At 46.2% G+C, this 14,508-nt stretch overlaps 1 protein-coding gene across 1 annotated transcript in view; it reads right to left on the reverse strand.

The window, feature by feature from the left end:
- Window positions 1-2,381: 2,381 nt before the first annotated feature.
- The window catches only part of SLC8A3 (solute carrier family 8 member A3), a 158,425-nt gene continuing 146,298 nt past the window's right edge, over window positions 2,382-14,508 (reverse strand). Inside the window, exons 4-7 of the mRNA XM_061182700.1 lie at window positions 7,597-7,721; window positions 6,938-7,037; window positions 4,997-5,272; window positions 2,382-3,192 (exon numbers count right to left, since the gene is read on the reverse strand). Of these exons, the coding sequence (XP_061038683.1) occupies window positions 2,816-3,192; window positions 4,997-5,272; window positions 6,938-7,037; window positions 7,597-7,721 (878 nt within the window). The 3' untranslated portion in view covers window positions 2,382-2,815. The remainder of the gene's footprint in view (window positions 3,193-4,996; window positions 5,273-6,937; window positions 7,038-7,596; window positions 7,722-14,508) is intronic.

The raw sequence follows: 14,508 nt of genomic DNA on the forward strand, positions 1-14,508 counted from the left end.
GCTTCATAGGCTTCTTCCCGTCACTTAACTTTTGGAAAGGGTGACAGTACATACAACGTGGTCGCCACCCTCCTCTCCTTACCTGAGTTGTTCGGACCAGGAGTGGACACATGACACAAAGTAATCAGACCACAGCACCCCAACCCCTTTGACACAGCCTTCTACAAGGGTTCTGCCTTTGGGGACTGGCCCTCTGGGGATGGAAAATTGGCCACATTTTCTCCATTGAACCCGCACTCAGATTTAAAAAGGGACGTTCTAGTTCGTTGTGGGGAACAGAGCTGTGAGGTCATGGTAGAGTGTCAGGGCTGGTGGCAGTGCCGGCCACGTGCAAGACAAACAAAGCAAGAGCACGTTGTGGTGGGGGGGGAGGAAGTGGATAGGCCTGACAGGGAGAAGGAGGAAGGACGGGGGACACCTTGTGGTTTCGGGGAGGTGGAACGTGGCCTTGGTTCCTGAGGGCTTTCAGGTGCCCGTGGCCTGCTGTGCTCCTGCCTTGGGTTCCACAAGAGCCCCCCACCAGGCCTTCGCAGCATCGCCCCCGCCCCCTTCGTTTCTTGAACTAGCTTAATGGGTTTCTGCTTCTTGTAACCAAAAGAGCCTTGGTTAAAAGAAGTTCTACCTGCCTCTCTGTACTGTGGGTTTCTTGAGGTCAGGAACTCTATCTTACTCTTCACGGTAGCACCAGAATGTAGCTCAAGGCACACAGGGTGCTCAAAATACATTTGTTGAAAGAGTCATGAATAAATGAATGAATGAATGTGCCTATTGTTAATTAATACAGGGCGCTGTTTGTCCAGCTGGAATCCTGCCCTACCAGGCCTTTCTAATACAAAAATCTCTTTCCCCTTTAATCATCACAGCTCCACCTCTTACATCCTCCAGCGCCTTAAAGTCCAGACTTTGACAGGTGGCATTGTCCTGAAGCATTTTTTGCTTTAAAAATCCTGGGTCTGGCACATTGGCATCTGAGGAGATGACAGATACAAATAGGAGACACAAATAGGAGATGACACTTTCACCTCAACCACTTCAGCTCCAGAAGGAACCCAAGGTGACCCCCCTAGACCTTTTCCTGAGGCAACATGGGGAGAAGCAAGCTGTCTTTAGAGAGATATAAGTATAGCTTTTATTTTTTTTTTTTTAAACCAACCCAACATTTCCACTGGCAACTGTCAACATAGCTTATGACATGAACACTGTTTCTTTTTCAGCTATTTTTTTCTTAAAAAATGTGTTTAAAATTAAACAGGTGTTTTTTAATTTCTTCTTTTCCCTTAAAAAATGTATTTATGTCAATGCAGAAAGCCTAAAGATCTGTGGGCAGTCTTTTGGTGATTTCATATGTGTGGTTATTTGTGTGTGTGTGTGTGTGTGTGTGTTTGCGCGTGCCCACGCATGTATGTGTGTGCGTGCGTGTGTGTGTTTTAAAGCCAGGTCCTTTCAAAATTTGTTGGGAAAGGTCTGTAGGGCACGCCAATCTCTCTATAAACCCAGGCTCCATGGGATTATGGCAGCTTCGATTCCTCCTACTGGGGCAAGAAATAGCCCACAGGCTGGAAAAAGAGCTTCAAGAGGTTTAAAAACAAGCAGGAATGTGGGAGAGATGAGGAATTCCAGTTCCTGTCTTGTGAAAATGCTTTCAAATGTGACCGGAGAGTCCAGGAGAGGTGGAAGGAGGCCCTCATTTTCTTATAAAGCTCTAAGTTTTTGCATTAAATCAAGAGATACAGTCAGAGCTCTTAGTCTGGTGCATTAGGAAGTGAGGGTGTGGTAAAGCCGACATTTCTCAGAAGCACTGACATTTTAAATATAATCTTTTCCCTTAAAGATCTCACTAGGTGGACGTCGCGTCTCTCCTGCCTCAGATACGAAGCCAAAGATGTTCTAGAAGGCATATAGCCCTTCTGTTTCCCTAGCTGCCTTATGTCATCATATTCCATTCCTATTTTTGTCCCTTATCTCCCGCTTGGTGGGTCTTCCTGCAGAAGGGTAAACATGTAGACATTGACACAACGAGACAGAATTTGAAAGGCTTGGGCAGGGAAGAGAAAAATGACTTCTTGTTTTAAACTGGATTTCGACAGAAGCTTGACAGAAAGCTGTGCTCCTGCCACAGCCCCCGTTCTTTAGTGCCCCGCCTGGGTGTGCAAACTCACTGCCACCCAAATGCCACCAGTCCATTCAAGAATGAAGAGAATAAACGGAGAGGGGGGAAAGGACCTCGATGGAGCAAGAGACAGCTGTTACCCAGTGCAAGTGGGAGAGGGTGTGTCTGCAAGTTCATGCCTCTACCCATCGGCTCAGACCTTGAGCTCCTTCACAGCACCGTTGTCACTAACCTCAGAGAGAAAAGACAAGATGAACAAACAAATGATGAGCAAAACCTGATGGGAAAATGAAAGCCACCACGATAATGATGGCAATGAAAAGAGAACCCCGAGCCAGCCACGTGGATAGGACTCATTTTCAAGCCTCGCCAGTGGAGTGAGAGAACGGTGATGTATCCAACTGGACAGACAGGAGAAACCCTGCCCCCGAGGAAAGTAGAAGCAAAGGAATAATCAAAAGGTGGGACAGAAGGTGGCGAAGGGTCTGACTTTGTTATGGGTCAGGGACATGGCGGGAAGATGGGCTGGAGTTGGATTTGTCGCTGTTGTTGGTTTATATTGAATTAAATACTTTGTAAAATGGGTATTTCCTCCATTCTGTTGGATTGATTAAGACTCCGCCCTTTCAGTCCACTGCCAGGGCCTAGTCGGGTGAAGTTCCTGGGGCTCGGGTCCTGATGCTGCCTCTCCAGGGCTGCTGCGGCTCAGAACCCCTTGATGTAGCAGTAGGCTTCCAGCGTGGCAAAGAGTATGTAGAGAAGCCACAGGCTCACAAAGAGCCAAGTCGTGGCCAGCTTGCAGCCACGAGGGCCGCCCAGCTCCCCGCCCAGGTGGGGCCGCCGGCGGTACAAGAGCACGCTGATGCACACAAACGCAAAGATGGTGAAGAGGGTGACAGAGAAGGCCAGCGTGCCCTCTGACACGTGGAACTCCTGTCCCTGCAGGGCCCAGTAGATGGCGGCCACGGTCCAGGCCAGGCCAATGCCCAGGAAGACGTTGACGGCGTTGCTGCCCGTGACGTTGCCAATGGAGGCATCTGCGTACACGTCCTGGATGGCGGCTGCTTTGCTGGCAAACATATCTGGAAAGAGGCAGAGACAAACAAGAGCTGGTGGGAGGCTGAGGCGTGGAGGGCCTACCTTTGAGTGTGTCCAGTAAGGCAGCTGGGGCCATCAGGCTGAGTCCGGGAATGACAGGTGGGGGCTTGGGGGCTACCCCCAGCTCTGCCATGAATAAGCTGTGTGGCCTTGGATGGGTCACCTTACTTCTCTGGGCTTCCCGTTCCTCATTTGCCTGCGTCTGAAAGATTCCCAAGGTTTTTTCTTGTCCTGGTATTTACTGAATGGGTTTATTGTTCTCTTTTGACTACTTTTTCAGTAGGGGGGGTTTGCTTTCCCATAATATCTCCCCAGGGAACTTTGTCATCCAGGGAAGCTTCTTACAGTTAAGTGCCTGATTGCACCTGTCACACGGGGCATTTACTTACGTAACAGACTGTGATTGAGCCCATGGGCTTAGCATTGTGCTAGGTGCTGGATTTATGGGGACAGAGGACATGCTGGGGAACCATGATGGGGAGATACAAGGGGAGCTGTGGACTCAAGGAAGACGGGGCTCTGCCTTTGCAGTTAATATACAGAGCACAGGGCCTTGCAGGCTGTTTGACTTTAGATGTCAGCATGAATTGTAGGCATTGAAAGGACTGCCAGCCACCCTTTTATTTGACAAGTTAGGAAAAATAAGGTTCAAGGAATCTACTCAAGGTAAGCTATCAGGAGATTTGACCTGAAAACCCTCATGTTAAGAGCCTTTTCCATAGCATCACCCTACATCCAAAGAGCTTCAGCCAAAGCCACACATCAGCTGAGTGGACCACAGGATAACCTTCAAGCCCCTAATGCTGCCAGCTGTTCTCCGGACACACTGCAAGGACTTGGCTGTGCCCCAAACTCTCCCTTGCCCGGCTTGTCCTGGCTTGCCTCCTTGTTGCCAATTTTCTCCCAGAGAAAACCTCTTGCCTTTTATTGCCTATGACCTTGCTTTTTAAATTTTTTTAACCTCTGATTCTCTGCAACTTCTTCCCACATCTGTTCCTTTTACCCATATCTGCTCCTTCCCCTCTGATAGCTCCAGTCCCTTGAGGCTCTGGAGCACAGAAATAAATCGCACATGGAGATTTATAAACTCCACATGGAGAGGGAAGCATGTCTGTCTTGTTTCCCATTATTGTCCCAGCAACCAGCACAAGACTGGATCAGGCTCAGTAAACATTTATCTAATGAATAAATAAAGGCATGCTGTTCCTGTTCATCTTTAGGTGTTTATAAGAAAAAAAAAAGAATATGTAATTCATCATATGAAAGGACGAGAGCTTGCGAAGCTTCCTTCACCTATCCTGCTGTGAGACACTTTGTACTCACTGGTGTCCTAAGCAGAGGAGGCTGGTGGGCATTTCTCCCGCACATCTTCAAGCAGGCTAATCTGCAGCCAGAGGGAAATGGCCTATTCATCTGATGTGGAGGTTAAGAAATTGGCCACTTACTTGAGCAGGTAACTTAACCTCTGTGGGCCTCAGTCTCCTCATCTGTCAAGTGGGGATAATAACTCTCCTTATTGAATAAGGTTTGGGTGAGCATTACAGGGCTAAAACAGGCGAGCTGCTTAGCATACATACTTCTTGACACATCAAAAGTGCTCAAGAAATGTTAGCTATCATTCTTAATAGTGGCAGTGACCCCTTTGATTGACTTCTGTGCACCTTAGGGGCAGAGGCTCTGTTAAGCTCAGATCTGAGATGGTAAGGAAGATAATGAGGCAAAGTGTGTAGGGGGTCACTCGAACCAGGTAATACCCTCTTTGCAAATCCAAGCACCCCTCCCTCTCACCTGGCACAGAGGTGCCAAACGCCACAAAAACAACAGCCGTGACCGAGTCCTTGAGGCCAATGGTGCAGCCGAAGTGGGAGGCCAGGTCCCCGATGATGGCTGTGAGCATGCCGATGATGAGAATGGAGACGACGAAGCAGGCCCAGCCATGGCAATACTCTGTGGGGGGCACGCAGGCAAACAGCACCTTCCAGAAGACCGTCAGGAAGTGCATGACGTAGTCAAAGCAGGAGGGCAGCCTCTCCTCACCTGACTCATCCTCATCCTCGTCCCCGGCTGCAGGCAAGACAAACAGGCCCGGGAAAGGACAGCGGGGTCAGACCCCATGCATGAGCAAGTCAAGTCCAACCCACAGCATGAGCATCATTGGCTGCGCGGAGACTCCAGCTCTCTCCTGGGCGGCTGCTGCGGGCACCAGAAAACAGGCGGGAAATAGAGAACGAGTTGGGGTGCCCCATTGGTCAATTTGAATGCAGGGCACCCAGGGGGAGTGGGTGAGAGAGGACAGGGGAGGAGGAAAGGGAAGAGAAAGAGATGAAGAGAAAGGATGTGAGAACGTGAGAGGGACAGGGCAGTGGGGGAGAGAGGGAGGAGGACGGAGCAGGTGTGGGGTTGCCTAGGTGAAGGAAAGTGAAATCAGCTGTGTTTCCACTCTTCACTGGACACCCGTGGGGCTCCTCTCTAATCTTCCTGACGTGACTGCTGCAATAACCTCGTGGTTCTGGTCATTATCCATCCCCAGCAGGACAGCTTTCGTTCCAGATCATGTGGGCATCCTGGGGAGACAGTGCCGTCCTCCAAATATCCCGTGGGATGGAGCAGGGATGGGCCTGGTTTGTCCTTGCCAGGAAATGTGGGCAGAGTTGCCCATTCAGCAGGCTGGGGGAGAGGATGTGCTGGCGCCCTGTCAAAGGCAACCTCTGTCATGTTTTGACATAACCGGTGGAAGCAGGAGTCAGGACACTTGGGTTCCAATTGCAGCTTTGCTATGAAGAGAATCTGGAACCTGGGGTAAATCATCTTTGGTTTCTGAATCTCAGCTCCCTCCTTTGAAAAAGGAGGGAATTAGATTATGTGGCTGATATTCCACTTATTGTCTCTATAGGGGCAAAGAAAGGTCATCAGAGGGGGGGACTGAAAGTATCTGAAGCAGGTGATACGAAAAGAGGGGCAGCGAACGCAGCAGCAGTGGCCCTCTCTTCCTGGCTGTACTTTGGCTTTGGTGCTGGGACCTCAGTTATGTGACCCTGTGGGTTGCTATGACAACAAAGCTTCATGAAAAGAGACAAGGCCAGGAGTGCGGGGCAGTACAGGAGGCCTCCATGGTGTTAAGAGGCAATACTGTGAGTGGTGGCAAGACCCCTCCCATCCCCATGCCAACCCGCATGTAGGCCTCTGGGATGCTAGCTGTGCTGTGGGTCCCCACTGAGGAAACCTGTCACTAAATGCCGAGGAGAGGTCTGAAATCATCCAGGGCAGGGGTTTGTCAGTCAATGCAAAGTTTTTACCAACCCCAGACCCCCACATCTCTAAATAAGAATAGCCCCACATTTTACAGAAAAGGAGGACCAAATTAATAAGAGGATGGAATGATGAAAAACAGAATTTCTTAAGTTCCTGTTCAGTACCAGACTCTGTAGCTTTCTACTCTCTTTGCTGAGAAAGGTAGCAATAGTTCCCTTTTTGGATGAGGAAATCGAAGCACAGAGAGGATAGCTTGTCCCAGTTCACACAGTAGAACCAGGGTTTGAAACCAGAGACAGCCATGCTCTTCTAGTTACCCCATAGTTCTCTTCCAAAGTGACTCAGTGAAAAGGCAAACATCTAGGGTTAGAGCTGGGAAGACTGGCCACAGGGCCCTCCCAGAGACTGGTGAGTTGTTGACATGGCTGTGTTCTTGCTTCCCTGGAGCTTCCTGTGCCCATCTTGAGACCCTCTTACCTGCACTGACAGTGATGGCCTCCATGAACTGGTCCCTCCAGGAATGGGTCCCCACAACCAAGGCCAGGTTTGTCTTCCTGATCAGCTTGTCCACGGTAGTCTGTCAGGAGGATTAAAACTTGGAACCATCAGGTTAGAATGCTCAGAACCATTGTAGAGTCTGACGCTTCATGGGAATGAAAGATACCCTGTACTCCAGGGGGCTCCACGTGAGTTCTGAAAGTTATGCATGGAATGGCCTTAGGGGGTGTCTTCTGGCATAGTCCTTCTATTGTCCTTTTCTTCAGTTGTGACTGCTGACATTGGATATTTAGAGCAATACAACAGAGAATAACACTAATGATGTCAGTAAACCTAGGCTGGAGTACTGAATTTTAGTATATTTGTTTTAAAAATACAATTAAATAGCGATGATACATTTAGGAGCTTTATAGCTCATTTATTCCATAGGCTATGTTATGTTTCCTCACAATATTCCTAAGATACAAATGGCCAGCACTGTTTGTTCCGCTTTACAAATGGGAAAACTGAGACTGGGGTAAGTGAGTTGTTCAGTTTCAACTTCACGTATTCAGTGGTGACATTGGAACAAGACTCCAGGTCTTCTACCTCCCACCTCATTACTTTATTATTCAATTACATCTCACTTATGGCCTGACCTTGAACTCATAGGACTCTTCAATGATGACCTCTAGTTTGGGGTGTTCACCCAATATTGGCTTTCCCATTTCTGCTATCCTCTTGGCTTCCTCTTCCTCCACAGTCAGCTTCCTGTCTGTCACCTCTGCAACAAAACAAAATCAGACTAGCTTTAGCCCATTTGCCATTCCCTGGAAGTCTAAAGCTCAGAGTATTAGGCATGGGCAGTGGGCATACAGCAAATAGCTCTTGAGGATGAGGGTTTTGTGTACTTCTTAGTGCCTTTTTCTATAAGGTGCTAAACACTTTATGATCATCAGACCATGAGAGTGTTCCTTGCAGGCCTGGGCTAAACATTCTTCTTTTGATTTTATACCTGGGTGGGCAATCTGACCCAAGGATCTTCTGAGAAATAGCACCAAGTGAAGTCCCAAGACATTTGGTGAGATATTGAAGAGCTGGGAACAAAAGCCAAATCTCTTGACCTTTAACAATTTTGAACTGTTGGGCATGACTGGTCAACTACTTCATGTAAGAGTTCTTGGGGGTCAGAAGCACATTTTCACCCAAAGGAAATGTCCACTGGTTCCCATTAACATCTGTCTCCAACACTCTTGGGAGTGTTCTCCTCTATAAAGGAGGAAGAAGGGATGTTTCCAGGAATATCTACATTTCATACTAGTGAATATTATCCTCACCATGAGAAACTTGGAAGATTTCCCCCCAAACTTCATGATTTCCAAATGAAAGATCCCCAGGATTTCTAAGGAACCAGGCACATTTCTTCTGAAACACAAATACTTGTTCAAAAACAAAACAAAAGAACGCTCTTCCTCTATTTCCTTTTGAGGCATTCCCCGTCACCCCTCAGCATCTTAACTCATTTACCGGTGGTCCCTTCTCATGCTGAACAGTTAGAAATTTTTTGCACTTCAGCTGGTGAGTCCATTTAAAGACCACTTCACCATGAAGACGCGTTTTCTAGATTAAAGTGGAATAGAGATTGAGTCTTTTTATTCCCCTTTGATTAGAAAATTGCTCTTGGCATCCTGTTTCTTTCAGAGCTCATTTAAACATCTTTCCAGCCGAGTCCACATTCTTACATGCAATTAATTCTTTTATTTGGCTCTTTAACTGCTTTCATTCCACACAGTGAATCTCCTAGGGGAATTCTCTAGTCCTTGAATAATCTCAAGGACGAAATGGGTCAGAGGCCAAAAGGTCTTCTCTTCTTTTTATCTTGGGTATTTGTGAAGCATGGGGAGGGGTGAGACTTGAGCTCTCGAGGTTGCAAGGAAAAGAATTCACTGGAAAGATTATAAGCCAAGCAGAGAGTCTGTTTTATATAAGAATTTCTGAGTTGTCTTGAATGAAACTGGTAAGAGTATGCGGAGGATTCCTGAGCTGGCTGTTTTACTCAGTGCTTCTGGCACCAAACACAGAAGGCAATCCCAAAACGTTGGGGGAGCTGTCCGTGGTGCTGTCCTCCCTTTAGTGTTGGTGACCACTTTAGGAAACAATTATTTCTCAACGATCAATGTCCTCCTGTACATTTCTATGCAGACACCCCCTAGCAGCCTGACTTCATTTAGTCCATATGAGCCTCTTATTAGTTAATTCTGAATATAAGTCTGGCTATGAAGTCAGTGACCCTAGAAGCCAGACTGCAAGCCACTCTGAATAAAAGTCTTTGGAAAAAGATGTATACGTAGATTCTTTAAAAGCATGGGTACTCTTTTCCTCTACTTGTAGCTTTTGGCACCATATCACAATGCCTATCCTAGTAGTGACAGTATTATTCCACTCCTCCCTCCCCAATTCCCCCTTGTCATATTTTACATGTGCCACAAGAACTTTATACCAATGTAATGAGCTCTCCAGTGACTTATAAATGTACCTGTCTAACCCCTTGTCTAGCTATCAATCTAGCACTATATCCATCTGGCAGGATATTGATCTAGCTACTGACCTGTCCTCCCCTGTGATGACAGTCAGTTTTTCCTTCTAGCTCTCTGCAGAAATCTCTTTGACAAATAACCAATCCTCTATCTTTGGATCTCCCACAGCCCCACAGTACCCCACAGAGGTACTCTCTTGCTCTCTCTCTATATATCTGTTAATTGATTGATTCACATGTCTTTAAATCAACTCTGATTTAGTATCTGGGTTTGGTATCAATTCCTGCCTTTTTCTACTTCTGTAATTATCATTCCTTTACATTCAAATAGTTAATTTCTTGAGAGAGTCATAAGTCTCAAACCTAAAAGACCATAATTATTCTGATCACTTGTTTATGTAACTCCTCTGAATTTCAAGTGTAGAGAATAAATGACAGGTGATCTTGATATTCAGACTGACTAAACAAACTCTCAGGTCTAGGAGAAGGAGGAGGAAGGGGAAAAAGAGAGAATGAGACTATTAATAGGATAGAAGATTAAACAGATATTGGAAGAGAAAAGAGCTTGCCAGGTAAGACTGGAATAGATTGCCATGAATGTTCTACAGACATCCTCAGAAAGAAATGGGGCGATGCAGCCAGTGCGCTAACTCCCAGGTCCCTGAGCTTGGTGGTGTAGTTCAGATTGAACATATTTTCTCTCCATCTTTCATCACCAGGCATTGTGAATCATGTTTGCTTGGCCACATGGGAAAATCCAAACAAGGAGTTGAGATTTCCAGTGAATTTAAAGTCTAACCAAGGGCTCCTAAATTGCAGGTTTACAGATTGAAAGATCTAGGAAATGACACCTTCTTTTCCTGTTTTAGCTTCTACTAGTATCTGTGCCAATGTGTTAAGAGTATAATGAAGCTTAAATTAAATCACAACCTTTGGTGTGTGCATATGTGTGTGGCTGGTGGGGGGGTAGAGGCAAGAGTTGGAACAAAAAAGCCCAAATGCCTCCTCAGGCGAGAAGATGAGTGAAGTGGAGAACACCCAATACTCTGACATTAAAACCCTGGGAGAAGAGTGGAATATATGGGGCCGGAGATAGTCATTATCCTATTGATACAAGAGGAAGCAAGAGGCCAAGGAAGCTGGAGTAATTTTTTTCCATAAAGGGAAAATGTAGGGGTTTACCTACTTATATTTTTTATTTTGGTTTGCGACTCCAAGGAGGTAAATGTCCTTACTATGTACACTGCCCCTTTCTCAAACTCAGCATACAGCCTATGGTGACTACCAATGAATTCTGTAAGATGGTTTGCCTCTCAAATGACCTTAAAATTTTTATACATTCAAAGAACTGATGAAGTATAAAATGTTATTTTAACATATGTTGAGACATCTTGCATAGCTCACTCTGCCTGCACCAAGAGCTACAGTATTGCCGATGTGCTGGAAATGCTTTCCTACCTGCTCACAAAGTTGGACATTGTCTATGATTTGATTCCACCGATGCAAGCATACTCTCAAGGTAGATGTGTTTCCTACAACAGGCTCTAGACTCTGCGTGAGAATATCTCCAAAATAAATTCCCCCAAATTTCTATATCCAACCAGATCATTGGCCACCCCCCCACCCCGCCATAATATTCTAATTCTTCTTGTTGTTCATGGCACATGTGACTTCAAGGATCAATGACAAATGAACCAAAGTTCTAGAAATTTAGGTCTCTGCTGTGATGAAATGGAAGATCTTCAGGATCAATAAAATTCCAGATTCCTTAAAAATTGCTTTTCATGTTCTCACAGCAGCTCCTGATTATTTATCCCTGGACCCCTCAAGATCAAAGTATTTTCTTTCTCATCCCATCATGATCCTATTAGGAGAGTCAGCTCTGACTCTCATCCTCTCTTGCCCCACAACATGAGATGACAGAGGAATTAAGACTCAGGGGAAGTCTATGACCCACCATTTCTTTGGTAAGTTTCAATTCTCTTCCTGGTCTCAGAGAGGACCAGCTATGCCTTTACCCACATCCACTGAAATGGTGCTCAAGGAATTGTCTACCTCCTCACAATTACTTCAGGTGGGGAAATATCTCCAAGTCCTTAGGAGAACTTGTTAGGTTAAGTTGGGCCCACAGTTCCTAGTAAATAAATCAAAGGACATTGGTCTTAAACTAAATAATGGCACTGGCAAGAAGCAGAAAAAGGGGGGAAGACTCCCCTTACCTGGAGACAACAGGAACGCTGTTTGCAAATGGGTACCAGATCGGGGAAGAAAGAAAAGGAAAGAGCATTAAGGTCCCATCTTAAAAGTGTCCCCAGGCTTTGTGGTTGCAGTAGCTGAAGGAAAGCAGTGAGCTTAGCAGATGAGAACTCTGCAGCCACATGCAAAAGGCAGCAATTGGAGCATGCGCAGCAGCAGCCGCCGCAGCCGCGGCAAGAGGTGTGAACTCCTGGAGCGACTGCTGAGCACCAGGGGCCTGCAGCTGCAAATTTTCCCCACACCTTCCCTGCAACTCTGAGGGCCAGGGATAGAGGAATGAGGATGGGGGAACCAAGCGGGTGGAGAAGAGACAGAGTTGGTCATTTGTGGTCTTCTAAGGGATCAGGTTATCACATCCATTCTGTAAAGGAGTGAGAATCCAGTTATCTTGAAAACTGTATAGGTTGCAACCCTGACCCAGCTTTGAGTACCCCTAAAAGAATGACCTTGTGAAAAGGTAAATCCTGCAAAATGTTTTCCTTGAATAGTGTGTCATTTTAGAGAGATAGCCTGGAGGTTGGAGGCCATGGACTCCTCCCATTTTGTATCATCTGTGCCTACAAGGTCACTGCAAAGTCAATTGCAGAGTCATTGTAATTAGTAGATGCTCATTAGAGATTTACTGTTGGTCACCTATTTTGGCAATTGTATTTTTCATAGATCCTGTGGAGCTGCATCGCTGGATGGTGTTTTGTTTCAGAAAGGACAGGCTAAGTCAGAGTCCAGATATTCTGGACCAGGGAGACTGTCATACTGAAAGCTATTGGTAGATGGAGATGACAAATACAAGGTCCCTGCATGGCCTGGGAACCATGGTTTGGTTAAAGATGTACCCAGCACAGGTCATCCCTAGCCCCTGAGTTTTCACTTATGCTAAACTCTCTTAGATTTCAAGATCCAAAAATTAAAAAATTCTTGTAACATACCACATTTTCACCTTGATGGTGTCTTAGTACGGTACCTCACTCCCTGGCTCTTGTCAAATAAAAGCCTGGGAACATCCTGTTACATACTCCTGGTGCAGCTGGCGACTGAGGGAGATTGCTGAGGAAGGAGTGGGGCAGGGGGTGGGGGAAAGTGTCTGTAGATTGTTTTTTCTAAAAATCTCTAAGAATGCCACTCAGGTCTGTAATCCCATATTCACAGCCACTGAAAACACATATGGATCCAGAATCTTTATGGTACATAAGCAGGGAGAACAGCAGTTGACTTTTTCTGGTTTCTCCCATATGGAATTCCAAGGGGTAATGGATCAATGGATCTCCTTACTACACTGAGATGATAGATAGATAGGTAGACAGATAGATAGATAGATAGATAATAGATGATAGACAGATAATAGATAGATGATAGATAGATAGATAGACGATAGATAGCAAGAGAGCTTGTTCATTCTGCTCCTTCTATGGATCTGGACAGAAGAGCCCCTCCTGCCCCCTAGGTTCCAGTGGAAACTAGAGATCCAAACACATTAGTGTATCCAGGGAGGCCAGACAAGGGGCAGCTCTTCCAGAAAGGTCCCTGCTGCCCTGGTTTTTACTCAGACATCCCTCCCAACACCAGGATCATCTTTAGCACTATGAGAGGGCTTTAAGTCAGCTGACCTGCACCATTTGCTGTCATGTCTACACGAATCTGAGACTTTCCACTTAGCAGTTATGGATGGGTCAGTGAGATCTAGGTAGACCAACTCTGAGCGACATGATATCTCCAGGGTGTTTTTCCTGCTGTTGCTGATGAGAGAAGCTGGAGCTGAACTCTCCCCTGCATTGATCCCCAGGGTCAGATGAGAGTCATTTATCCCTGCTCAGACATCCCAGGGACAAGCAGGAAACAGCATAGCTCTGAGTATTTGGAAGCATTTGGGCAGCTTGTTAGGGTGAGCCCATGGATGTGGTAAGAGGTGGCGCAAACAGGCCTCATTCCTGGCGGAGAGAGCTTTCCTTTCCCACCTGAGGCTTCCAATGTCCAGGCCCAGGCCTGACAGCCTTGACCATGCTGCTCAGAGTTGCTCTCAGCTGTCCACTGCTAGACCCCAGGGCTTCCTCTACTCCAAGGCAACTGTGTTTCCTATTCATCCTCCCTTATTCCCTCCCTCAACTTGTCCAGAGCATTTAATCTCACCTCTGAAGTCGTTTTATTTGCCAAGAATAGAATCTCCTATTTCAAATATAGTCCTTTACTTTTTTTTGTAATGCAATTGTCATTTTGACCATGCACACACTATACTATGCTGTTCTGAATGCCTAAGACTCTCCCATGCAGCAGTGATAATGAAAAGCAATTTCCGCTGTGTTGTTTCTCACTTTGAGAACAGCAGGACATTCTGGAAATCAGGATGGGGTTTCATTTGACTCTGAATCTAGACAATCAAGTTTTATGACCTATCAACTTGTGCTCTAATGCCAAAATATGAGAAGATCTGAAGAAACTGAAAATGAACCCTATAGACAATAGAAACTGACAGAAGACTGACACCTTTCCTATTGGCACCTTCCATCTTGGCATCTTGCTTACTGGGAAGATCTGGAGGCATATCACACCAATAGCTCGATAAAATCCGTACCTTCTCACCTACTCCCTCCCCCAGGACTGGGCTCCACCAGGACTCTGCTGACATCTTCTTGGACAGAAAATCCAATGCAGTAAAAAGGGGTCCTCAAATGAGGAGTAGCCATAGGCATTCATGTTTGGCCAAGTCTCTTGAAGACCAAAAGGTTTATTTTAGGTCACTCTCTGTCCAGCTGTTGAATGGGGTTTATTGGGGAGGCAGAAATAA

The sequence above is a fragment of the Eubalaena glacialis genome, chromosome 2 (assembly GCF_028564815.1).
Source record: "Eubalaena glacialis isolate mEubGla1 chromosome 2, mEubGla1.1.hap2.+ XY, whole genome shotgun sequence".
Taxonomy (NCBI): Eukaryota; Metazoa; Chordata; class Mammalia; order Artiodactyla; family Balaenidae; genus Eubalaena; species Eubalaena glacialis.